Source organism: Botrytis fragariae (genome assembly GCF_013461495.1).
Source record: "Botrytis fragariae strain BVB16 chromosome Unknown tig00000012, whole genome shotgun sequence".
NCBI classification, from domain to species: Eukaryota; Fungi; Ascomycota; class Leotiomycetes; order Helotiales; family Sclerotiniaceae; genus Botrytis; species Botrytis fragariae.
In genome coordinates, this window is record NW_023500989.1 from 2,954,880 (window position 1) to 2,978,822 (window position 23,943).

General features: G+C 43.1%; 9 protein-coding genes across 9 annotated transcripts; 3 read left to right on the forward strand and 6 right to left on the reverse strand.

Moving 5' to 3' along the window:
• Positions 1-2,585: 2,585 nt before the first annotated feature.
• Positions 2,586-4,590, forward strand: Bfra_003135 (putative ferric reductase transmembrane component protein; the record flags this gene model as incomplete). Its single annotated transcript, XM_037333547.1, has 3 exons — positions 2,586-3,725; positions 3,782-3,935; positions 4,040-4,590. The coding sequence occupies 3 exons, from the start codon at positions 2,586-2,588 to the stop codon at positions 4,588-4,590; spliced, it is 1,845 nt and encodes a 614-aa protein (XP_037195675.1).
• Positions 4,591-6,537: 1,947 nt separating this feature from the next.
• On the reverse strand, positions 6,538-7,947 carry Bfra_003136 (putative sec14 cytosolic factor protein; the record flags this gene model as incomplete). Its single annotated transcript, XM_037333548.1, has 4 exons — positions 6,538-7,203; positions 7,295-7,418; positions 7,496-7,545; positions 7,762-7,947. The coding sequence occupies 4 exons, from the start codon at positions 7,945-7,947 to the stop codon at positions 6,538-6,540; spliced, it is 1,026 nt and encodes a 341-aa protein (XP_037195676.1).
• A 928-nt stretch (positions 7,948-8,875) lies between these two features.
• On the reverse strand, positions 8,876-10,097 carry Bfra_003137 (putative prefoldin subunit 3 protein; the record flags this gene model as incomplete). Its single annotated transcript, XM_037333549.1, has 6 exons — positions 8,876-8,995; positions 9,094-9,219; positions 9,273-9,371; positions 9,438-9,630; positions 9,688-9,813; positions 10,078-10,097. The coding sequence occupies 6 exons, from the start codon at positions 10,095-10,097 to the stop codon at positions 8,876-8,878; spliced, it is 684 nt and encodes a 227-aa protein (XP_037195677.1).
• Positions 10,098-10,367: 270 nt separating this feature from the next.
• On the reverse strand, positions 10,368-11,937 carry Bfra_003138 (putative aspartic endopeptidase pep2 protein; the record flags this gene model as incomplete). The annotated part of the gene is made up of 3 exons (XM_037333550.1): positions 10,368-10,755; positions 10,812-11,632; positions 11,685-11,937. The coding sequence occupies 3 exons, from the start codon at positions 11,935-11,937 to the stop codon at positions 10,633-10,635; spliced, it is 1,197 nt and encodes a 398-aa protein (XP_037195678.1). The 3' UTR covers positions 10,368-10,632.
• Positions 11,938-13,528: 1,591 nt separating this feature from the next.
• Positions 13,529-15,142, reverse strand: Bfra_003139 (putative serine hydroxymethyltransferase protein; the record flags this gene model as incomplete). Its single annotated transcript, XM_037333551.1, has 4 exons — positions 13,529-14,507; positions 14,564-14,928; positions 14,984-15,034; positions 15,104-15,142. The coding sequence occupies 4 exons, from the start codon at positions 15,140-15,142 to the stop codon at positions 13,529-13,531; spliced, it is 1,434 nt and encodes a 477-aa protein (XP_037195679.1).
• A 685-nt stretch (positions 15,143-15,827) lies between these two features.
• Bfra_003140 (uncharacterized protein) lies at positions 15,828-17,463 on the reverse strand (the record flags this gene model as incomplete). Its single annotated transcript, XM_037333552.1, has 4 exons — positions 15,828-16,055; positions 16,137-16,630; positions 16,683-17,005; positions 17,060-17,463. The coding sequence occupies 4 exons, from the start codon at positions 17,461-17,463 to the stop codon at positions 15,828-15,830; spliced, it is 1,449 nt and encodes a 482-aa protein (XP_037195680.1).
• Positions 17,464-17,690: 227 nt separating this feature from the next.
• On the forward strand, positions 17,691-20,173 carry Bfra_003141 (putative rna processing protein; the record flags this gene model as incomplete). The annotated part of the gene is made up of 4 exons (XM_037333553.1): positions 17,691-17,733; positions 17,786-18,035; positions 18,096-18,231; positions 18,278-20,173. 4 exons carry the CDS (start codon positions 17,691-17,693, stop codon positions 20,171-20,173), a joined length of 2,325 nt encoding a protein of 774 aa, XP_037195681.1.
• Positions 20,174-21,104: 931 nt separating this feature from the next.
• On the reverse strand, positions 21,105-23,000 carry Bfra_003142 (putative tat pathway signal sequence protein; the record flags this gene model as incomplete). Its single annotated transcript, XM_037333554.1, has 3 exons — positions 21,105-22,699; positions 22,797-22,844; positions 22,910-23,000. 3 exons carry the CDS (start codon positions 22,998-23,000, stop codon positions 21,105-21,107), a joined length of 1,734 nt encoding a protein of 577 aa, XP_037195682.1.
• A 350-nt stretch (positions 23,001-23,350) lies between these two features.
• Bfra_003143 (putative upf0235 protein) lies at positions 23,351-23,814 on the forward strand (the record flags this gene model as incomplete). Its single annotated transcript, XM_037333555.1, has 2 exons — positions 23,351-23,548; positions 23,641-23,814. 2 exons carry the CDS (start codon positions 23,351-23,353, stop codon positions 23,812-23,814), a joined length of 372 nt encoding a protein of 123 aa, XP_037195683.1.
• Positions 23,815-23,943: the final 129 nt, after the last annotated feature.

Consider the following 23,943-nt stretch of genomic DNA (forward strand, 5'->3'; position numbering starts at 1 on the left):
ACTACCAAGAATAAAGGATAATATGAAGTCGCACGTCGAAACTAATGCAAGCTCCCGAGATCCCTGTAGGTTCAAATTCCCGCCCGCATTTTTTCAATTATTGGACTACTTATGGTCGATGGCGCACCTCCTAGATGCTTGGTAGATTCACACCGCCGCCATATCAAACACAAAGTCGTCAAAATTCGACACCTTCTCACACTTGCAATGTCCTCGAGAAATACACGCACTCCTCGGTCTCTTGTCTCGATGACCACGATTTCGAGATAGAAATGCAGCAGGTCGGAAAATTTTGAATGTTACCTGCGCACCCAATAAAACTCAAGGATCAGCTCCCGGCATCACGCAGATCTCCCGTGGGTTGGAGGACTTCAAACTAGAAGTGGGTCGTCTTGTACGGGTTACTAGACAATTGAGTGGAAGATACAGTGGGTTGTTCGTCGACGATCAGGCTTTGCAGGCTTTCTATGATACCTGCAAAGAACTCGATGTTTCACCAGTTGGGATCTTGGAGAAGTTCCACGCGATTTTTCCGGATTGGGGAGGGGGTGGTGTGAAATGATGCATAGTCAGATCCATGGGTCTCGCGTATCTGAGTTGAGAAAGGACTGGTGTGTGATGGGTTTGAAGAATAGTGGAGGAAAGGTATTCTATTCTATGATTGGGGTTTGAACAATGGAAGTTATATGTCGGTTTTATGAAGAGACTGATCCCAAATTTAGGGGTATTGTAGTCATCGATTCCAAGAATAATGAACCACTCTGACGTTATGGCTACTACATTATGGAAATAATGCTTGAGCATGATGAGATATCCAATGTAGACTCCCAAGATTCCTGTACCTTCTATATCCCTATCTGAATGAAGCCACTGCTTGCTTCCCAAATTTCACGTTCCACTCACAAAACTTCAGTCATATTTCACCGCTTTCGCTATCGTCCGTAACATCTTCAGCCACCATCATTCACTATATCCCCTCTCAAATATATACCAAAACAATCTCTCTTCTCACAACAATTCATCGTACGACCTGGCGCAGTGGCCAATACGACTGTCCACTGCGCTTTAACCACCGCGAGGTGGGTGAGTGTTAAAACGGAATACGGTAAAAGTGACCCCGGAACGAAGGGTTCATGATCGGAAAAAAATTCCTGCCAACTCGGGAATTTTCCAGACCCTGTCTATCATAAAATAGCCAGCAAGGTCTGGTTTTTGCACTTTTGCTCACCTGAAAACTTTTGGGGGTTGGTTGCTGAAGGAGCGCAGGAGTGAATTTAAAGTGGAACTTGTGCTATGAGTCTCGTTGTCGCATGTCAGTTACTTTGATCAGAATATATGATTTGTAGGTGATGGATGTATTTATTGCTTGGAAAATGGGATACATCCAAAGCTGATCACCAGTGTCTAAGGCCGAGATATTGGGTGCAAGTGACTTAATTACTTTTGGTGGTTTGAGTTTGGCGTCGTGGATTATTAATGTGTTGATATCCTTTCGAAATAATGACCGGTATGCGTTATGTTGTCCTGGGTGCGAACGACGTCCAGTCTAGCTTCACTTATTACGTTCTACTAGGGGAACTTCAGCATCTCGAATTGCGCATGTCATTCCTTTTCAAATTCAATGTTCTAATCTCCTGAACCTCTGTGGAAGCGCAAATGCAGAATCAACACCAGTGATAGCTTTTTGTTCATCAATCTTAAAATGCCACATAATTCGCCTATGGTTCTTCTATTTCACTATGCAGCTAGCAAGAGATATAAACAGAGATGGCAATGAAATTACAGTAGCTTTATCGCTGTTGACATCCAACAAACTTAGCCTAGACCTTTCGAGTTCTGTACAGCTAAGCGTGGCCGTTTCATGGAATCAAAACATAAGACATCGGAAAGTGTGCGCTTGCCAACTTTCCCACAACACTAGCAAATGACTTTTGCTTCCGTTTTCGTATCTGAAACTTGCAGGAATACTCAGACTCTCCATTGGATATACTTGTAATAGAGCATAACATACGTTCAAGGTATGGTGCGAGTCAATTTGAGTAAGTACAAGATAAGATTCCTCGACAAAATACCTGCATAGTAATCTGCCGAAGGGTCAGGTATTCCCATGTAACAAGTTTCCAAAACTCTTGGTGTGTCGGAGCATAAGCCACAGCATATAAATGATCAAAAACTAATTCTTAGGAAATGCAGACACGCTTCTGTCACACTCTACTGTTCAGGTGGTGTTGAACGGGAGGGGTTGCCTGTTCTCAGCGAGGTTTGCCCCTGTTCCTTTGCATTCTGATATGATCTCTCATTTCTCAATCAACTCGTTGATCAAATATTCCCTTTGATAAATATCCCCTCCCCTCCCCTCCATGAGCTTTTGGGGGTGTGCTCTTTGAGCTGCTGAGTGAATAAGAGCTCGTTTCGCATCGCACTCCACTTTTGATGTTAAATCCGACGCACCATGATTCGCTAGACTACTTTTCACCATATTAAATTAGTCAACTCTTGAAATCTTATCAGATCATTTCTCAGATCTAATCTGATCCTCGGGATTCCCTCGTTACACCAGCATATGCATCTTGTTAAACTTCCACATGAATACCACTTTATCACATCACCTTCTCACGGAATGGATACACAGCACTGTTCGAAATGTTGTTGTTCATACAAGCTCACAACTATCGACGACGGACGATTCTGAGGAGAAGCCGGATGAGAATAAATTCCAGAAATTGATCGATGGAGCGCTGTATAATGAGAAACTTATCAATACTTATCCTTGGGTTATTTTAGGGTTTGTATTGGTTCTTTCGGGTATACACTGGACGGAGAAGATTATACGATGGAGAAGAAGGGCTTTATGGAAGAGAGGGGAGAGATATCCATACGATTTACTTGACGATGGACCATCGAAGACAATTCGAGAGGAGGCGACAGACTATGGCGGTGCTAGCTCGTCCGGGAGCAGTACATTTGCATCAAACACCCCTTCCATTAAACACGATGACGGGGGAGAACGCATGCCTCTATTATCCGGAAGCCGTTTTCCCAATAGCACCTCGTCGAATCGAATCACCATCATCTCCCGCATCAAAGCGTTCCTCGTATACCAACCTCGACCAATCCCCTATTTCCACAAAGTTCTCCCTTCAAACGGCTCTTCGATATTCATCATGTCGTTTCTTGCCCTCAATATCTTCTACACCTTCTACAACATCTCATTCACATCGTTCGAAGCCTCCGTGCTTGGAGACCGAGCAGGCCTAATATTCGGTGTCAATCTACCGCTTCTATACATCCTCGGTGCAAAGAATCAACCACTTAAAGTTCTAACAGGTGTTTCCTACGAATCTCTAAATATTATTCATCGGCGGCTTGGAGAACTAATTATGGTTGCTGCGCTCATTCATGCTGGCGCTATGTTCGTGATGTGGTATGTGATTTTGGTACCATTTAGTGGCTGGACAATTTGGGATTATTTATCTCACCCGTGTATCTATTTGGGACTATCAGCTTTATTTACATATAAATCGTTATATGTAACGTCATTAGCATCGTTTCGTCAGCGATGGTACGAGGTGTTTTTGGGATCGCACGTTGTGTTGCAAGCTGGTGCTTTGATCATTTTGTATTTCCACCACAGGGGAACGAGAACTTATGTTGGATGGGCTATTGCAATATTTCTTGTGGATCGCTTGATGTATCGCCTTTGCGCGAAAAGTGTCATGGTTGAGGTAGGGTTTTGCCTCCTCTCCTTCACTTTCCACACAACTAACTCACCTTTACCTAGGCAAAAGTCAGCATCTACCCTGACAACGAAACCCTCCTCATAACCTTTAACCTCCCCAAATCACCCACCACAATATTCTCCCAAACCCTCGGCCACTCGATCTCCTCCGGCTGGAACGCAACCGACCACGTTTTCCTCACCATTCCATCTCTAGGTCGTTCCCACGCACTCCAAGCTCACCCTTTTACCATCGCCTCGCCAGCCCCCTTCCCTCTTCAAAAACCTCCAATCTCACCCTACTAATCCGAGCCCGCTCAGGATTCTCCGCCGATCTCCTTCGTGCCGCCCAACTCAAAGACACACTAAAATGTCGTCTCGACGGTCCATACGGAAGTAGTCATGCTCGTTCTCTTCTTGAAGATTCGGATCTCGCGATATTAGTTGCTGGAGGGAGTGGAATCGCTGTTACGTGGCCAATCATACATCATCTCCTGAATATCTCAAGCGAAGGCGAAGATCCCGAGACTGGAGCACTGACGACTAAGAACAGACAGAGAATTGTAATGATTTGGATTATTCACAAAAGTGCCCATCTTGAATGGATTGATGAGAAGGAGAGGGAAGATTTGGCGAGGAAGGGAGTGGAGATTATTATTCCGGGTGCTACGATAGAGGTTGGGAGACCGGATTTAGATGGGTTGATGGAGGGGGTTGTTCGCGGCTCAAGTAAAGAGATGGAGAAAAAACAGAAGATAGGTGTGGTGGTTAGTGGACCGGATGGATTGAATCGAACAGTAAACAACAAATGCGCGGAATTGGTACGAGCAGGTAGAGATTTAGAAGTTACGATTGAGAAATTTGGATGGTAAACATTGAGACCTTTCTTTCTTGTTTCTTGATTTTTACTCGGGTTGAGTTGGTACATACAGAGCGGTTTTTTCTTGGGTGTTCTGTGGCATTTTGAATTTAGCATTGGCGAGGAGCGTTTACGACGAGATGAGATGAGTTGAGATGAGATTAAGACATATGATACACAGATAGCGATTACATACATCCCGCATACGCGATACCATGCAAATGGAAAGAAAGTACATAGATAGATTTACACAGATAGCAAATACCAAACAGAGCACATATGCTACATGCTCCTCAATTTTCCTTCGATACTCAGAATGATGGTTCATACTATTCATAATCTCAAGCGAGCTCCAATACCACCTCCCCTTTCCCGGCTCCGCTCTATACCATCTAGATTCCATTTTCAAGATTCTGCGAAGCTATAAATCAAATCGTATCAATCGAAATTCTCCTTATTATATAAATTACCCGAAAGAGGTCTTCGTATTGGTAGTCTTGCATGAATACACCATCATAATCCAATATCCAAGTCAAACCCAAATCAACAAACGCAGTATCACATCCCATCACACTTCTATGAAGAAGATACGATTCAAAACTCTACATAAATGCCAAGTGTCATCATCACTCGCAAACAAACAAACAAACATAAAACACCCCAGTGCTAGCAAACCCAACAGTAGTTCCAAACAAGCAGACTATTTGCAGTTGATATCCACTATCAATATCACTACTTGGGAACTCACTCAGCTATTCAGTTATTCACTTCTACAGATTTGAGATAAATTCTAAACTAATCTCACATCCTATATTTCATATTTCATATTTCATATTTCATATCCCAAATCGAAAATTGGACAAACCTCTACTCACCTACATAAAACTCCAATCATTTTTTACTATTGAAAAAAAACGCTCGAACTGCAGTGAGCATTCCAGACGATAAGAAACTCAGAATGGCAGAGTTGTTGGATATTCAAAAACACTAGATGTGGTGCTTTAATCGCTCTCTCTCTCTCTCTCCTCCCCTCTCTCTCTGTATGAGCTCTACCTTCCTCCTCCTATTTAATACATATATATCCACTTTGCCTACTCTCTTCCCACTCTGCCTATTTTCTTCCCTCTTCCTTTTTCCCTCTTCCTTTTTCCCTCTTCCTTTTTCCCTCTTCTCTCTTCCCAATCCTCATCTTCTTCCCCAACCCCAAGTCCCCCAAAGAAAACAGATACACACAGCGGAAGACTTAAGATAAGAAAGAATACACCACTCTCTCTATGTCCACCTCCTCCAACCCCTCCACACATCCTTTTCACTATTACAAACCTACAAACCTACAACTTACCCATCCATGCCACCTAGATCTAGCCAGCAATATCAAATCAAATCACAAAAGCACAATCCATTCCATTTACTTCACCACACAAATCCCCAACTCTCAAAGTCTAAAACCCATTAGTCCCCTCTCGTAAATTTGCTTGTTCTCCTTCACAACCATTCAGCACATTTACATTTACCAGACTACTCGTACTCATACATTAGAGTCATACCAAGTCAATGGTTGGGCGGCATTCAATCGCCGTCCAGTCACACAATCAAACAATCAAAAATCCTCAAAAAGTAAAAACATACCAATACCAAATCCCATATCTAAAGTTCTGTTTCTGTCTGTACTGAACTACCAAAAAGGAAGAAAAAGAAGAAAAACGCAAAAATCGCATCGATGGAGTCTTTCTTCTCCATTCCCTCATTTGTATGCATCCATTTCTCTCCATGCTCCATCCATGACAGTGTCTTTATTTTTCCACGTGTAACATGCATTTCATCCCAATTTCGTTCTCATTTCCATTTCCATTTTCATTCACAACTCAACTGACATCTCAGATGACACCTCAACACCCATTCGCTCAACCACACGCCAACCCATCACAATCAACAACAACTCCCTTCCCAATATATACATCTACTCAGCAATTGGCGCAGGTGCCTTGACACCCTCCTCACTAGGAACCGGAGCTGGAGCAGTGGTTCCACTTGGGATAGTGCCTGCATTAACGTTCTCGGTGTTGATGACATGTTGATCACCATTTGTCGATGCCCACTTAGGAGGTTTAGCCCAAGCAGGATCTGTCCAAGGACCCTCATCACTCAATGCACAACCACCCTTACACTCGCAGCTACCTCCAAAAATCTTCGGTAAGTTCTCCTTGGGGACTTGCGCCAATAATTCCTTTTGATACCCCGATCCCAAAACATGAATCTTTTCAACGGTAATAGGATCCAACCAACCCTTAACAACACCAAAAACGGTGGAGAAACCCCATGGGGCATTGATTAAATACAATTTGCCGAGACGCTCTGGGTAATAGTTTTGGGACATGCCAGAGGCTTGTTTTACGTATGCGTAAACGGAAGGAACCTTGGAGAGTCCAACGCCCTTGAGATCCATAATGGTGCAGCAGGTTTCGAGGAGAGTACCAGCTTTGCGGGAACAGGCTGGGAGACGGGGATCGGCCATTTTCTCGTACTCGACAGCGAGGTTTTGAAGCATACGCTCGGAAGTGGTGATTTTGTACATGGCGTTAAGGTCAATGTTACCCATTTGTTCAATGTAGACTGGACGGCCATCCTATGGGTGGATTATGTTAGATAGTGAACGAACAAATACGAGAGAGGACAATCTCGCAAAGGAAACCAGACAAAGCCAACAAAAGACGTACCTTATCAGTCTTATGATAGTATTGAGGATAGTACTTGAAGACCTCCTCCTTCTCCTTGTAATCAAAGGTACGGACGAGTTCATCAAGACCGAAATCTTTTCTCCACTGCTCTGCATCCACGAACCTATTCTCCAGTATCAGTATTTATCATCCTTCCAACATATATTGAAAATCAAAGGTGTATATATCGAGGGTTCTTACATCTTCTCAGCCAATGTGACGTCGAACTTACGTGCTCGTAGGAATCGAAGCTGCGAAGAAATAACAATTAGCTATATTCGATATGCAATCCCCTTTCGCATCAATCCTTCGCACATCACCAAACACTCAAAACCAAGTAACAAACAGCGACAAGCCCAGAAAATAATCTCGATCATCAAAAACACTAGTAGATTCTCCCCTCTCCCCTCATTCCAAGCATCAACACCAGCACCACGAAAAACAAATGAACAAACAAACAAACATACCAAAGTAAGCGTATCCAATCTCTCCGTCAACCCCGCCGCCTCCAACTTCATCCTCAACTGCTGCACCTGCGCATCCTGTTCTGGGGTAGTGTGTCCAGGGTGACCACTCTGAGCCGTAGGCGACGTGGTTGGGAAATCATAGTGATCGTATTTGGGATCGAGTTTGATTTCGAGATTGGCTGCCATGTTGTCTGATTTCTCACGGTATGCTATCTTAAAAATTCTCAGGGTAATATGTGCGGCGAAGAATAAAAGAAGAAAGGGAAGGTAATGTAATGGGGAGGTGTTGATGTGCGCACAGAGATTCAACTTATTGCCAGGTAAGTTGGCTGAACTAATTATTAGATCCAAGAGGGGCTCTAGCTTTACGAGGCTGGAAATGGTCCCTTCAGATTGTGGTTATATGTCAATTATTACCAGCCTATTCTACATGAAATATATTTATTTCACAATTTGAGATATAAAAAAAAGCCCAAGTTTCACTTCATCATTTTACATCTTCTCATTTGATATGTGGTCGATTTAAAATTTCAATAAATCAACGCAAATACTCAACTTTGCCTTCTTTTTTCCCCTACAAATGGAGTGTACGTATGAGTTCACGATGATTACATCCACCCTGTAAGCGAGTTTGGTAAGGAAAAGTTCCCCTGATCGATCCCCTGATCAGGGGCGTGTATTCAACCCCAAATCGATATTTCTATCCTTCGATATTAAGAAGCCGTTGGGAACAAACAAGATCAAGATTAGATCTTACGAATATCGTAGATTACACGAGCATGCATTTCCAGGGGAGAAGCTAAATTACGTGGGCATTGTACTTACTCTGTACGGAGTATATCTATTGTACCAAAGTTTCTATCAGGAGCCAGAAAACTTGTGTATGATCTATATTGATCAAATATCAACACACCAATAGAATATCAAGAGTTTCATTTCTCTACATCAGATCTCGAAGATCTTTGTTGTTCTTCTCCTTGTATTTGGACCAGAGATGGTTTGGTTTGAGTTCTCCTGAATATCATCGACATCATCGTCATTATCATATCATAAGAAAGCTCCCATCAACATCCCAGAACTTTATGTTTTCATTATTTCTCCTCCAAAGACTCTATCAACCATTAGAACTACCAGTCTTCCCATCCTTTTCCTCTGCAACCTCCGATTCGTTCTTCTCTTTTCTCTTCATCGTAACATCCCAATTGTACACCCTAGCTGTAGCAACCTCCATAGTCTATTCATTAAAAGAGTTTCGTCAGCTTAATCTCTCTCCACTCCGCAACCCTCTCTTTTCCCCAGTCATGGTCTGTGGGTGAAGTGGAGTAAACATACCGTAATCTGTTCTCTCAAGAAATCCAAATCCTCCTCACAATTCGCGAAACTTTGTTTCGCAGCCGCGAGTCGGTTCGAAAGTAATTCCTCCGCCTCATCAATCGGATATGCTAACATCACATTTGCCTGCCATCTTGTCAATACACCTACAACACCTCTTCCCTAAATGTTGAACATACCCCTAACCATAAATAAACCTCCTCCGTAGCCGGAATGTTGGCTTTGGCATATAAAGTATCATTCAACTCAAATGTAGCCTGTATAGGATCCGTACCCTCCTATCAAAAAAATATCAGCACCAATATCTCAAGCCTTCCTCCGCTCACAACATAGTACAAACATACCTTCCTCGTCTTCAGAAACCTCACCGTATCCAGCGTCTTCTGAATATCCGGCATATTGATTTTCAACCCGGCGATTCTCTTTTGTTGATTTACCTCCATGAACTGATATTTCCTAAACAAATTCGAAAGTATGAGCTTCTGATTTCTCGAATCGTCCAATGCCCCAATGCCCCGATCCCCCAAGTCTGAGTCCCTAATGCACACACTCCTCCATGTGCATAAAATATCCAAAAATAGAGTTCCAACCTACGAAATCATCTCCTGGAATCTCTTCAACGTAGGCTCAACATCCGCCCTCGTAGTAACGTAATCCTCGACTCGATCCACGAATGGTGCATATGGAATACCTCGCTCATTTGTGCGGGCGGCATCTTTTCTGAAGGGTTGAGAGTTAGCTAGTTTTCTGCGAATTTTAAGAACCTCTTCTCTGCGAATGGTAGTGAACTCTTCCCACAAACTCCAGTAAGCTCCCCAGACCCCTCTCCTCTGCAGACCAAATTATATACTTCACACAGCCATCCGCAACTCGCCATTCTGCGACCTGGGGAACGCTTTTGAATGGATAGACTATAGGAACCTCTCTTCCTACAGAATTGCAGAACTGGGCAGGTTCATTTACAAATGCAGATTCTTCACTTACTTAGTATCTGTATCCGCCATATTTGGCGTCTGCGAAACAAAAATATTTATGATATTCAAAATTATCGAAACTGCCCACTACAACATATAGGTAAAGTTCTCGCTTATGTAATACTGTGGTGCTTGCATCATCTTCACCCCCGCCAGAGATGCAATTGTCACGCTTTGTGTGGTTTACAATCTTCATCGTTGTAAGTTTTTCATAGCGTTCATTAAATAAAGTAATAAATTACATCATATTCATTCACAGTCAAAACAATCTCGCAAAGAACAATATTTTTCATCGGTATATTTGTATTTAGTACCGTACTAGTAGATGTGTAGACATCAAAAACTAATGTGATAATCACCAATGATCAAATATAGGCATTCTGACCAAGGAAAAGTAACCCTCCGTCCCAAAGAGAAAACCATGCATAATAGTTATTATTAGAGAAATGAGAACTCCCTATTCTACACACTAAAAGGAAATTCCCATCGCCGATTTCCATCCTCGAGTTACTCGAGGGTATTCAATTTGTTACAACTTTAGCACTTTGGCTTGATGGAAGTCCATTTATGCCTTGGCCTTAGCAAGACCAACAGTATTCTTACCAAGGTCATAGACGGAGTAGTATCTTCGAAGGAAAGCATCACCCAAGATAGCAAGAGGTCCAACTGGCTCTGGGAAGTCCATACCCTAGTAGATTGTTAGCAGACATTCATGAGTAGAATCAGTGTCAAAGGAAAACTTACCATGAAGGTGGAGATACAAGAGTCTTGAACTTCGAGAATGTAGTCGTAAGGGCCAATAGCGAAATCATGACCGCTGAGGGTGAATGTGAGGTCTGGAAGACTGTCACGCTTGGCACAATCGACAGTGTATTGACCGTTCCATCCCTTCTTAGCACCGATTTCCTTGTTGAGAAGCTCAGCAAGAGTGGTTGGGAGAGCAATGAGAGAAGTTCCAGTGTCAAGTATAACACCAGTGTTATCAAGCTCAGCCTTAGCATCACCAAAGGCGATCGCATCAAGGTCAACCTCCCAGTAAGCCTTGCGTCTCAATGGGAGCTCAGTGATCTTGCCCTCGTAGTGATCCTTGTTGACGCCACCGAAGATAGCCTCGGATGCGTCAGTCTCATCATTGGAACCCAAGTAGAAGGCAAAAACTGGCTCGTCCAAAAGACCTTGGTCGATCATGCTATAGAAAGGTGGGACGATACTGTTTACGGAGATGGTATCATAACCAAGACCCAAGATACCGTCAAATCTACCGAAGGCAAATGCAAGACCTGGCTCTTCAGTAGCTTCGGCGAAGACTTGGTCCTTGATCTTGAGATCACCAATGGACATGACGTCCTTGGAGGTGAAACCACTCAAGCTTCCAGAGCCGTATCGGATCTCGAATGAAGTTCCATTTGCCTTGTAGGTAGATGATGAGGAGGAGTCGTACTTTGTGTGAAGGTAGCATGCGATCGAACCGCACTGGGAAGATGGAACCCAAAGGTTGGAACTTCCGGTGTCAAGGACGACCTTGAATGTTTGTGGTGGTGTACCGATAGTAATTTCTGAGAAGTCTATTGGAAAGTTAGTCTGTGGTTAATGCTTGTTGTTGGTGTATGTTCTTACATTGGGCATTGAGGAAGTTGGAAACTGGAACAGTGTGGTCGCCTGCGTCGTGGACGGAAGTCTCCTTGAACATCTCACTGGCATGAGATTCAGGTCGAACACCCATATACTTTTGACCCAGGTGTTTGGCATGCTCCTGCATGTTGGCAGTAGCAAGTTGCTCACTCAAAGATACCTTCTTGAGAGGCATCTTGTGAACACCGGCGCTCACACTGCCGAGCAGCGATGCTGCGGCGAAAACTGCACCCTTCATGATGTAGATTTAATTCGTATGTATTTTATTGAATTGTATTAATGAATTACGAAAATGAGAATGATATCTTTGATGGAATTGCAAAATGATGATAAAGTAGAAGAGTTGGTTGTTGATAAGAGAAAGGAAGATGGCGGAGATGAAGGTAGAGAGAGAGAGAGAGCTTCAAGGTATTAGCAAGAGCAAAGCAAAGCAAAGCACGGCAGGATGGACGAGCACGAATGAATGACGATAGCGGTCGCCTATTACGGTTGCCTCCACAACCCGACCCACTAACACGCTCAAAAAGTGAGATTTAACCAATGAAAAGTGATCATGAGTCTCGTCGAGTACATTGGCGCAAGACTTAAAATGATTAGATAGATACCGATACCCCGACATTTCGAAAAGGGAATCAATCATACCACAAGAGGTACCATACATAACATACCTTGGTAGCTACAAGTATATATGCCTTGATCTATCAATGTCAGTTTCACCTTGGTGACGGTACGAATACGTGTGACTTTATCTATCTGTATATCTATCTGTATATCTATATCTATCTCTATCTCTATCTCTATCTCTATCTCTATCTCTATCTCTATCTCTATCTATATATCTATCTCTATATCCATCTCATCTATCTCTAATCAAAAGATGCATGGTAATACATCAACATGCTCAACTACCTACTATCTACTCTCTACTCTATCTCCGTATCCAGATACGACCTATAAAAGACGACCTATATAAATATCAAAACACTATATTCCTATATCGTCATAACACCAATCTTCATTACCTACCTACCTACCTACCAACCAAATACCTAAATAACCTTGGAACTATCCGTACCCGTATCCCAATCCCTTAGCTTAAAACTTGATGAAAATCTTATCGTGTCATGTCAGGCACAACGCGAACACTGCTTGTGTGGATCCGGCGCCAACCGCCTTTTCGCCCCAGAATTCAGGAACACAGAAAGTTTGGAGTGGCTTGCCTCGGATTACGAGAATGTGAAGGAGCATCGGAATTGGTTAAGATAAACTACGTACCTAGCCACATGTGATTCATTGTCTCACTTATTAGACACTAGATGGGTACCTAGGTAGATATGGAGATATGGAAAGTAAAGCCGGCCGTGAATGAAAGGAATAAGATTTTGCTCAAGCAAATATTTAATCATGTTATTATTTACCTACCTAGGTACTATTTGACATAATTATCCTGGTCAGATCTTAACCTAAACCCATCCCTCACGCAGTACGTTCAGCGCCCGTAATGTATATCCAGAAGACAGAAATGGTAGGTGGTACAATATCAGTAATGGTTTCCCCCAATGAGCATTCACGTTTTGGTCTCTAATACGTAATACTTCAATACAAAGTGACGATAGAAACAGTTGATTTTCTATCTAGGTATCTCATATGGTCTATTGAATTCGACCTCTAAACTTTTCCCTCATAAACCCCCTGCCACTCCCTGGTATATCATGACGACGTTGAATCAGTCAAAAGAAGTAGCGCCTGCAAATGATGAATCCTAATTGCTTTTTCTTACCCACACCCAAACCATAAACACCATAACCAAATGCCAAATTGTCAAACATTTACTCTCTCCAGCCCTCAACTGGGAGAGGGAAGCTGCTGGCCCACTCAGAAATCTCCTTTCTCAATTCGTTGATCTTCTCAACTTCACCGCCAGCGACCTTAGCCTTGAAGTCCTTAAGCTTGTTGTCACTCTTTGGCAGAGCAGCTTGGACTTCCTTGCAGATCTTGATGCTTTGATCAATGTATGATACAACTCTCTTGAAGTCCTCAGTACCGAATCCACGACTGGTCATAGCTGGGGTACCGATACGGATACCGCAAGGGGTCAAAGCAGACTTGTCACCTGGAATAGAGTTCTTGTTGCAAGCAATGTTGATTTGCTCCAAGACGGCCTCAACACGGGCACCGTCAAGTGCTTGTGCTCTGAGATCGAGGAGAACCATGTGGGAGTCAGTGCCGTCGGCTACGAGCTTGTAGCCCAATTGCTTGAACTCGTTCTCGAGAGCCTTAGCATTGTCAACAACTTGTTGTTGATATTTCTTGAAGTCATCAGTTGTGGCTTGCTTGAGAGCAACAGCAAGGGCTGTGATGGTGTGGTTATGTGGTCCACCCTGGTGACCTGGAAAGACGGAGAAGTTGATTGGGCCTTCGAGATCGTAAAGGGTCTCCTTTCCGGTCTTGGCATCAGTCTTACGGACACCCTTGCGGAAGAAGATCATGGCACCACGAGGACCACGGAGAGACTTGTGGGTTGTGGTAGTAACGATATCAGCATGTTCGAAAGGACTTGGGATGACACCAGCGGCGATCAAACCAGAGATGTGAGCCATATCAACAACGAGGTAAGCACCGACAAGATCAGCGATCTTGCGCATACGGGCGTAATCGATAAGACGGCAGTAAGCAGATGTTCCAGCAACGAGAACCTTTGGTCTGTACATCAAAGCGTTGGCCTCGAGTTGATCGTAATCAATGATACCAGTCTCCAAGTTGACACGGTATGGGAAGGTCTCGAAGTATGTTGATACGGCAGAGATTCTGAAATATTCGTTAATTGGATGAAAATATGAAGAAACGACAAATTTGCAACTTACTTTCTCTGGGGAGTCTGATAACCGTGGGACAAGTGGCCACCGTGTGGAAGATCGAGACCCATAAGTCTGTCATGAGGTCTCATGATAGCTTGGTAAACTTGGAGGTTTGCTGGAGAACCAGACAAACATTGAACATTGACACCCCATTTCTCAGAATCCAAGTTGAATGCCTTGAGAGCACGAGCTTGGCAGGTCAACTCAATAGAGTCAATGTGTTGGTTTCCACCATAGTATCTAGCACCTGGGTATCCCTCAGAGTATTTGTTTGACATGGGTGATCCCAAAGCATCGAAAACGGCACGGGAGGTAACATTCTCGGAGGCAATGAGGATAATCGATTCACGCTGACGTTGGATCTCGAGTTTCTATATACTCTCGTGAGTAATTGGCATAGATGAGGAGATGGATTGAATTACTTACCATGATCTCAGCGATCTCAGGATCAGTCTCAACCAAAGACTTTTCCAACATCTGTGAAACGATGAGTCAGTTAAATTACCCAGCATTTTTGATCGCGGGGCATTTTGAATGGTGACAAACCTCTTGGTGAGACTTTGGGAGGGCGTATGTAGTAGACATGATTGCAAATTGATACTCTTAAATGCAAAGGAGAGTGTAGCTGATTTGTATATTGAAATACTGAAGTGAAGTTTGCTTAAGAAAATAAAAAAAGATGAGAGGTCAGACAAAGAAGTATATACAAAAATTTAGTCAAGCTAAGAGTTGCCCCTCCAGCAAGCTAGCGGGATCGGAGTGGATTTCAGCCAATGAAACCCCACAACCACTATCGACGTGACTCGCTAAAATGAATATCCCGCATTAAAAAAAATGGTGCGGGGGAACAATGGTTAAACCACGGGACAATATATTATATTTTGGTTTGAATGAAGATGAATTGAAAGGTCATTCCTACTATTGATGGAAGAGTTGTATGAAGAATCAGCGTATAATGGTATCTGGATATGCTCTTGAATTTGTAAACTTTACTATCACCAAATCTACGAAGCAGTGGTCATTACACAACTGCCCGGGGCTGCTTGCTTGCTCTCATTGTCAAAGACTCAAGGCACGAAAATTCGACGTCTCCCGTGAAAGGGGCTCGCTTGAAGTATCGAAAAGGAAGTTTGCACGGTGTTTTGCTCATTGCGTGAGATTCATTCATAGTGTTTCTTGAGTCTATTTGATCCCGCGAGCGAGGTATTGCCAGGACTCTAGTTCTCCATTGGTGAGAGCAAGTAGCTTTTAATACACAATATCTCCCTTGTCAAAAATTATCAGTACGAGACTCCAAACGTCTCTTTTTCGCCTCCATTTGCGCCCTTTTCTCCCATTTTGGTTCATCCTTGGTGTTTGCCATACCCGAATCTTCAATGACAAACGTTGCTGTAACTTTCTTCCTCGTACTCTCCGGATGCGAGGACAGGGGTTCTACAGTCGAACCGAGCGTCGCAGGCCGAGACTGCGAGATATCCTTACTCGGACTTGATGACGCCTTCCCCGATGGGAGTATGTGAAGCGGTGAAGCTCTAGTATTAGTGGTAATCTCGGGGCCCGAATCTGAATGCTATTTTACTCGTTGACGTAGTGGCATAGGCTGATCCACGAGCTCAATTGCTTTCTGTTTCTTCAATGTTTTTAGTTCCTGTGATCCTATGGAGGTTGATGGAAACAAACTCTTGTGCTTTTTCTTCTTATCTCCAGAATCCTTGTGCTTCTTTTTCGATGAGCGATCTGCACTTTCTTCAGAGTCTTTGTGGCTCTTCTTCGATTTATCGGATTTTGACTTTTTCACCGGCGGTGCATCTTCCATCTCCACATCTGATGTTTCGTCTTCTGACATTGCGATTTTTTGGAATTTGGGAGCGCGTTCTTCTGACTCGCTTTCATCTTCGTCAGATCCAATGATACCAGGTGCGCTCGCAAAGCCAATTGGTTGGTATCGCGCCTTCAGACCTTTGGGCTGTTGACGAACAGGTCGCTTCGCAGGCACTGTAGCTTGGCTGGAATTCTCCTTAGAAAGGTTAACGACTTGTTGCATATGATATATTTGATCCACGGATTTTTTCTCTGTAATTGTATGTCAGTGTACTGAAGCGCATTAGTAGACGGGGTAGATTACCAATGGAGTAACCATCTTTAGAACTGCTTGGTAACAAGATCTTGGTATACATCTTGTCATCAAGCGGGTCGTGAACGAAACCATAATCGTTGCCATTCTGCGAAAATACTGCTTTGCCCAATTTTGCATCTCGCAGCGACATCTCCGTTACAGAAGCAATGGGTACCGACGCAGGTGCTGTGATATACCAAATTTCTTTTCCCTCCAAATTAGACTTGCCGAACAATTGTGGTGCTTTACTTGAATTCTTTGAAGAAGACTTTTCGAATCCGGGAGGGGGCTTGAAGGGCGCAACTTTCATCGATACTGTTTTGGCATCTTTCCTGATATGATATTAGCAAACAAACCTAGAGTCTGTCAAGCTTGGTAAAACTTACTTAGATGACGATGGCACAACAGACTTCTTTGCATTTGCACTTGATTCATCTTCAGACTCCTTCTCATAGCTCCCGCTTTCACTTTCACTCTCTTCGGAGCTTTCAGCCTCGGAACTGTCGCTACTCTCTGCGGCCTTGCTATTCGATTTGGACTTGGATTTAGATGTAGATTTCACAGCGGGATTCGATGGCAGAGAATCGTTATCGCTATCTGATTCCGATGTGTTTCCCTTCGGCTCGTCATTTTCATTGTCGCTTTCTCCAACAAATTCGGAGCTCTTGAAATCTTGCGGAGATTTGACAATTGGAGTTTTGGCAGCAGTTTTGGCAGAGGATTTCGTGGAGGACTTCGAAGAATCTGCCTTTTTCTTTCGCTCACTAAGAGTTACTTTGGAAGGCCCCATTATGAATGAGTATATTATTGTTTCAGGAGAAATTGATGGAGGATTGGTTCACTGGTAGTTGTAAATAAATGGAAAATCGCATCGAAACTTTTTTTTTGGCAAGGCTCGGCCTTGCTCGGAAAAACATCGGAACTAAGTTTTTTGGTACCCCGAGCTGCTATCAGAACTCTGCTCTCGAATTTATAATTATATTGGAACTTATTTTATTGATGTAAACTATTCAAATAATGTCAAGTAAAAGAAGAAAGTTAGATTCTCCTATAAAACCCCGTAAGTTTATCATATTACAAAAACAAATGCAATTTCACTAACTTCAATATAGAGCTCAGTGCTGTGAGTGCTTTCGCAGCCAGGAAGGCGCATGCTGCTGCTCAGAGCAGTTCACAAAAAGAGACCTCATCTTCTCAAAATCATAATGAAAGAATCTCTCAGCAGGTGACAAATGATGTCCCCTCCAGAAACTCTAACCGTGGAAAACCGAGTACGGTTAAACGTGATCTCCCTTCCATAAACCCAGGCTTTATTGTTGAGGGAAATGGACGAGGAGAAGAGCTAGAAAACCATGTCTTGAGGTGCGTTCTTTACTGCTGCTGGATTGTGCTATTAATCCTCCAAATATTGATTTAAACCAGTTCTGATTCACGTGAGCAGTCACCTGAACTGATTTCAAACCGACCGTCGATGGTGTTGTCTACTTTCAAACCTAGTGACGATAATACCAAGGTGCTCAAAAGCAGAATACTAGTGTTGAAGCTTGCACCTGGTGAGGTCAGTGATTTTATATCCGTTGACTATAAAATCTAACGCTTTATAGAGATTGGTCATTCTGGGCCAATGTAATCTTGAAGTTGTCGAAGGACAAATCACGATCTTAGGGTCTATACTAAGAGCTTCGAAAACTAAACATCCAGTATATGCAGCGACTTCATATTCGTTACCAGTGATTAGATGTCCAGATGGGGAGCTGGACCATGCAGTTCTCCGTCTTCATCAATCTGATTGTGGAATAAGATCGTTGGAATCTCTCTCCCCGCTATTTGGAAAGTTATGGAACGAGGATTCCCGAGCTTTCAAATCAGCGCATAGTCACCTTGCCGCAAAGCTCGGAAAAAGCACATTTCAAATTGTACACAAATCCTATCTACAACCAGTCATCTCACCACCAGAATGGAACAAGACCTTATCCAAATTATCCAGCTCCACCCAAACTACCAACCGAATTATGCTCTGCGGCCCCAAGTCATCCGGAAAATCGACTTTTGCGAAATTGCTTGTAAATCGACTTTTGTCTACAAGTCAGAATGAGAACAGTTCAAATTCAAGAAAGGGTCCTGGTGTTGCACTCCTTGATCTTGATCCAGGGCAGCCGGAATATTCTCATCCTGGTCAAGTATCCCTCATTCATATCAAGGAACCAAATTTTGGTCCCTCAATTACTCATCCTATACCGGGAACTAGCAGTCGTATAATTCGTGCACATGCTCTAGGTGCAGTATCGCCATCTATGGATCCAAGTCTCTACATGTCATGTGCACTCGATTTATTTGCACATTACCGCAATTTAGCCTCTCTTCATTTCAACTGCCCTCTGGTCATCAATACTCCCGGCTGGGTTCTTGGAACAGGGCTTGAAATTCTCGTAGACTTAATAGCCAAGGTGCACCCATCAGAAGTCATATACATGTCTAAAGCAGGTCCTGTCGAAGTGGTCGAAAGTCTTCAAGATGCAGCCAAAACAACACCTCTTGTTACTCTTCCTTCACAAACTACCGATTTCATGACACGCACTTCGGCTCATCTAAGAACTATGCAATCAATGTCATATTTCCATCTAGACCCAGCAAACAAGAAGGAACTAGCATGGAGCGGAACCCCATTATCATCCATTCCTCCTTGGGAAATCAAGTATTCCGGCGAAAATGCCGGTATTCTAGGTATCTTATGCTACGGCGAACAACCACCATCAGATCTCCTTTTTGAAACTATAAATGGCTCTATAATTTCGATAGTTGTCATCGAAGACCCAGCTGCAATACCAGGATACACTTCCACTCAACAAGACAAATCCGAAATCTCAGATCCCAACACTCTCCACGAGTTCAATTCCCCATTAACCCTCGACCTCATCAAGAAGCCCCTCATCCTTCCAACTCCTCACGAAAACCTCCCATATTTCAACCCCCTTAATGCGATAAGTCTCGATCCGGAATTTTCCCATACGATCGGATCAGCTCTCGTTCGTGGAATTGATACTAAACGCCAGCGCTTGCAAATCCTCACTCCGATTCCACAAGTCATGTTTGAGGAAATCAATCAAGAAGGGAAGAAAATCGTGCTAGTAAGTGGAAAGCTAGATACCCCCGGGTGGGCCTACACAGAGGAATTAGTAAGAAGGACATGGATGGAGAAGGAAAAGCGAAGGAAAGAATCAGACGAAGAAGACGAAATAGCAGAATACGACACCGAGGAGGACGAAGATGAAGATGAAGACGAAGACAACGAAGAGAGTAATACAGAAGAATTGGAGATAGATGCCGGGATAGGAATTGCACTCGAGACCCCGGATGTAGTATCCATCGATACGGATACACCGCATCACGCATTCCGCCACATTCCGTGGGTGGAAAAATTGACGGGTTCGCAGGGAAGAGGGATAGGCGCGAGAGTTTGGCGCGTGAGGAGAGATTTGGGGAAGATGGGTGATGCGTAGGGGGTGGGATGGAAGAGATTTAAGTAATGTAATACGAATTTGCATTGGAAAGTTGAGATGTGTGTATGCATGTATGATAGAAACTCGTGATGGTGTATTGAGGATTTATATACATACTTTCGTCTACCTCTCTATCTATATACCTCTTTATCTATGTATATATATATTTATCTCCATATAATACACTCTAGAGTATTACTATACCTATATACTAATTCATTCATCTACCTACCTATTTAATCAATTAATCAATCAAATACTAACACATCAACCCATCACTTTTCATCATTTCATTAATCTATCACCTCTCATGACCTTTCACCTCTCATCCCCTCTCATCCCCTCTCATCAACCCACGACCCCTCCCCTCACCTTCACAACTTCAAATCCAAAACCAAATTCAAATCCAACACCCACCTAGCCACTACCCAGTAATAAGTAGCTACCAAATCCCAACTACATCACATCACCAACACAAGCATAACAACTCTTCTATTTCACTTCATTCCATTCCATTTCACTTTATTCATTCTATTTATTCCATACACAATATATCCATACATAACACGTACAATACCACTTAATACAACCCAACTTCACACAACACGATAAATTTCTACGCCATCCATCCATTTATTCACCCATCCATTCCTTATTTCAAGCTCGACCATACCAGACCATGCAACACCAACCCATATCAAAATCCCTAAAAGACACATCCATCTGTAAATCATAATTTATCGACCCCTCCCAAAACGCCCCAGAAACACCATGCATCTATGCTATGCCATGCTATGCCATGCGTTCAAACCTCCGTTCCATGCATTCAGAAGCATAATATAATATAAGTAAAAAACAATCATCGAGTAGTTGTTTATTTCCCATCTCTCATTATTCTCAAGTTCCCCAACTGCACCCCCTCAAACCACATCTAGAAATATTGCAACTCTCCATTCCCACTGTTCTTTCCCCCATTACTCTTCTGCAACTGCGCCTGATACTGTTGAAACTGCGCTTGCACAAGTTGCTGTGGCGTTTGATAGTTTTTCTGCAACGGAGGGAAATCTTCATACGCAACTGCCGGATTATAAACTGGCGGCGTATTATTTGATGTTCGTTCATTAACATCATCCAAACTCCTATAACCATATCCTCGTCCCTTTCCCTTACCGCCACCTCCTCCACCATTACCATTGCCTCCGCGATTATTACGTCCATAGCCTCCACGTTGATTTCCATTTCCCCTATGATTGCCTCGACCTCCACGACCACCACCATAGTTATTTTCTTGACTTCCTCTCTTGCTTGATGGCCCTTGATAATTTCCACCATATGATCCATTTGTTGGTTTAGGCTCAGGGGAATGCTTGCGCTTGAATGATTTATTGGGGAACAAACTCTCATACTCGTTTTCGGAAAGATCTTCCTTCTCTATCCTCAAAAGAACCTTTTCACCCACAGTACTTTCAAAGACAAATGCCTTCTCTGGTGGAACAGGTTGCCAATTTTGTATCTTACCTGCATCAATTGGTCGAGCTCCTTTGCGCAATGCGAGAACGACTACAGGAATGGGGTTTTCGGTATAGAATTTCTTGGATTCCGGTACAGGTCTGACACGAGCGGCCCAAATCTTGTTCTCAAAGACTGCTGTTCCTGTTACTTCCCAGGTGGTCTTACTTCCCATCCCTCCAACTTTTTGAAGGATACTTTCTGGACATGGGCGTGGAGTAATAAGAACATTATTGGCTAGAAATTTGGCTTCTGTATCTGGCATGTTCGATGGAAGCTGAGCTAAAGTAAGCAGCTTCTGAGTGTCAGTGTTATTGATCAAATATCCAGTATAGAAAACAGTCTTCTTAATCTGAAGCCTCTCGCCATAATTTCTTGCTTCAATGGCAGCATTATGATCATTGATCAAACGCTGTACCTCAGCAGCTTCCACAACCGGATCAAGTAATGTAGCTCCATCTGCAACTTGAACCACTTCGGCAACGATAGTAGAGCGAGATGGAATACCACTGGAGCCATTTTGACGTTTGTTGTAATCCGTAAAGAAATCTCTGAATGCCTTGACATGTCTGACTCTATCCTCGTAGATTCTGATTTCCTCAGCACCTTTATATGTCTCCATCAAACTTTCCAAGAAGCATTGTTTGAAGTTCATTGTGCTACTGAACCTCTCATTTCTGGGACCTGCCGCTGGTTTTAGGACAATCATATCCGTATCGAGACCCCTACTGGCAAGCATTTTTTTCAATAGTTCTGAAAATCCAGCCTCGGAACGACCAGTTAAGAGAATAGAAAGAACATCTTTTTGTTGCATACTCAGCTGAATGAGTTCAACAATTCGCTCATTCCACCAACCTTTCCAAGCTCGTGGCTCTTCTTTCTCTACACCTTCACCTGTAGCTGCAAGAATTCTCGAATCGTGCCACCAACCACCCGTCGCAAATGTGTCTTGAGTTTGTAGAAATCCTATGGTCGGTCCGTTCCATAATTTCGGATTGGGAAGAGGGCTGTTGAAAACTGTGAAAGTATGTTAGCAAATTGTATATGTAAATAGGAGCACAAGGCTTCGACAGGATGGTAAACTTTGCCCCTCTAGAAATATCATTAAACTTACGGGTATTATCAAAATCATAAACATGAAGTGCCTTAATTTTATCCACAGCTATAAATGATTAGCAATTCATCCATCCTCACTCCCAAATCTCTCCCGATCCAAAAACATCTTACCAGGCAACTGTTTATCCGCAACAGACCAACGATTCAAAGCCGTGGTTGTATATTGATTGAAGTTCGATCCCCCATTTGGAGTTTGCGCCATGATGAGGCGTAAGTCACAGTAACGTGAGAAGCTCTTGATAAGATACACAGTGATTTCAAGAGCTCTTGGGATAATGTGCAACTTCTGCGCTCAATTGTCGTTGTTTTGCAGATGCGATTGATAGGTACCTAGGTTCTCGACGTTGCCAGAATTTCTATCTGGTGTTGCTTTCCTCGAATCTCGAAATGCTTTGACCAGCCGTGGCGCTAAGCGTCTTAGAGTTTAGCGTAACAGTAGCGCTACGGTTCTCGACTCTCATTCGCTTCACACAATGAATGTTTTCTGTACACCGGACGTGATACGGAAAGAACCTAGAACAACAATCTACAATAGCCTCGATAATTCCAACAATGAAGAAGATTGTAGGTGGTTCTCTCAAGATAGTCAAACAAACCATTCATTTAAGCTGTCACGTTAAACCCAACTCCAGCGCATCAAGAGTAGGTATAAAAGCCTTCTCAGACACATCTTCTTCAATCGAAGTATGCGTCGCCCAACCAGCACGGGATAATGAAGCAAATAAAGGTGTTGTTGAGGTTTTGAGTCACGTATGGATTCATTTTTGTTACTGGCTTTTCTTTTGGCCAATATGTTTTAAACAGTATGATTATTGAATGATTGCCTAACAGTGTCTATGTAGATATTAAAATGTCCAAAGACCGACCTAGAAGTTATTCGTGGGAGAACATCGAAGGATAAGATTATTGCGTACAGAGGTATAGAGGACTTGTTGGTAGACGATTTTCTAGCTAAAATGACACTGGAAGGGGTTAGACAACGTTTGCGGATAGCAAGTAGAAATGCCAAGACCTGATAGGTTAGGGGTAGTTGGATTTTTGTTTTTGCGACCAGTACACCTCGAATCCACCATTCTTCCATACACCATTCGTTGAGATCCGGCAAGCCTTCATAGAGCATTCCCAAGATACTCATTCCGAAGATT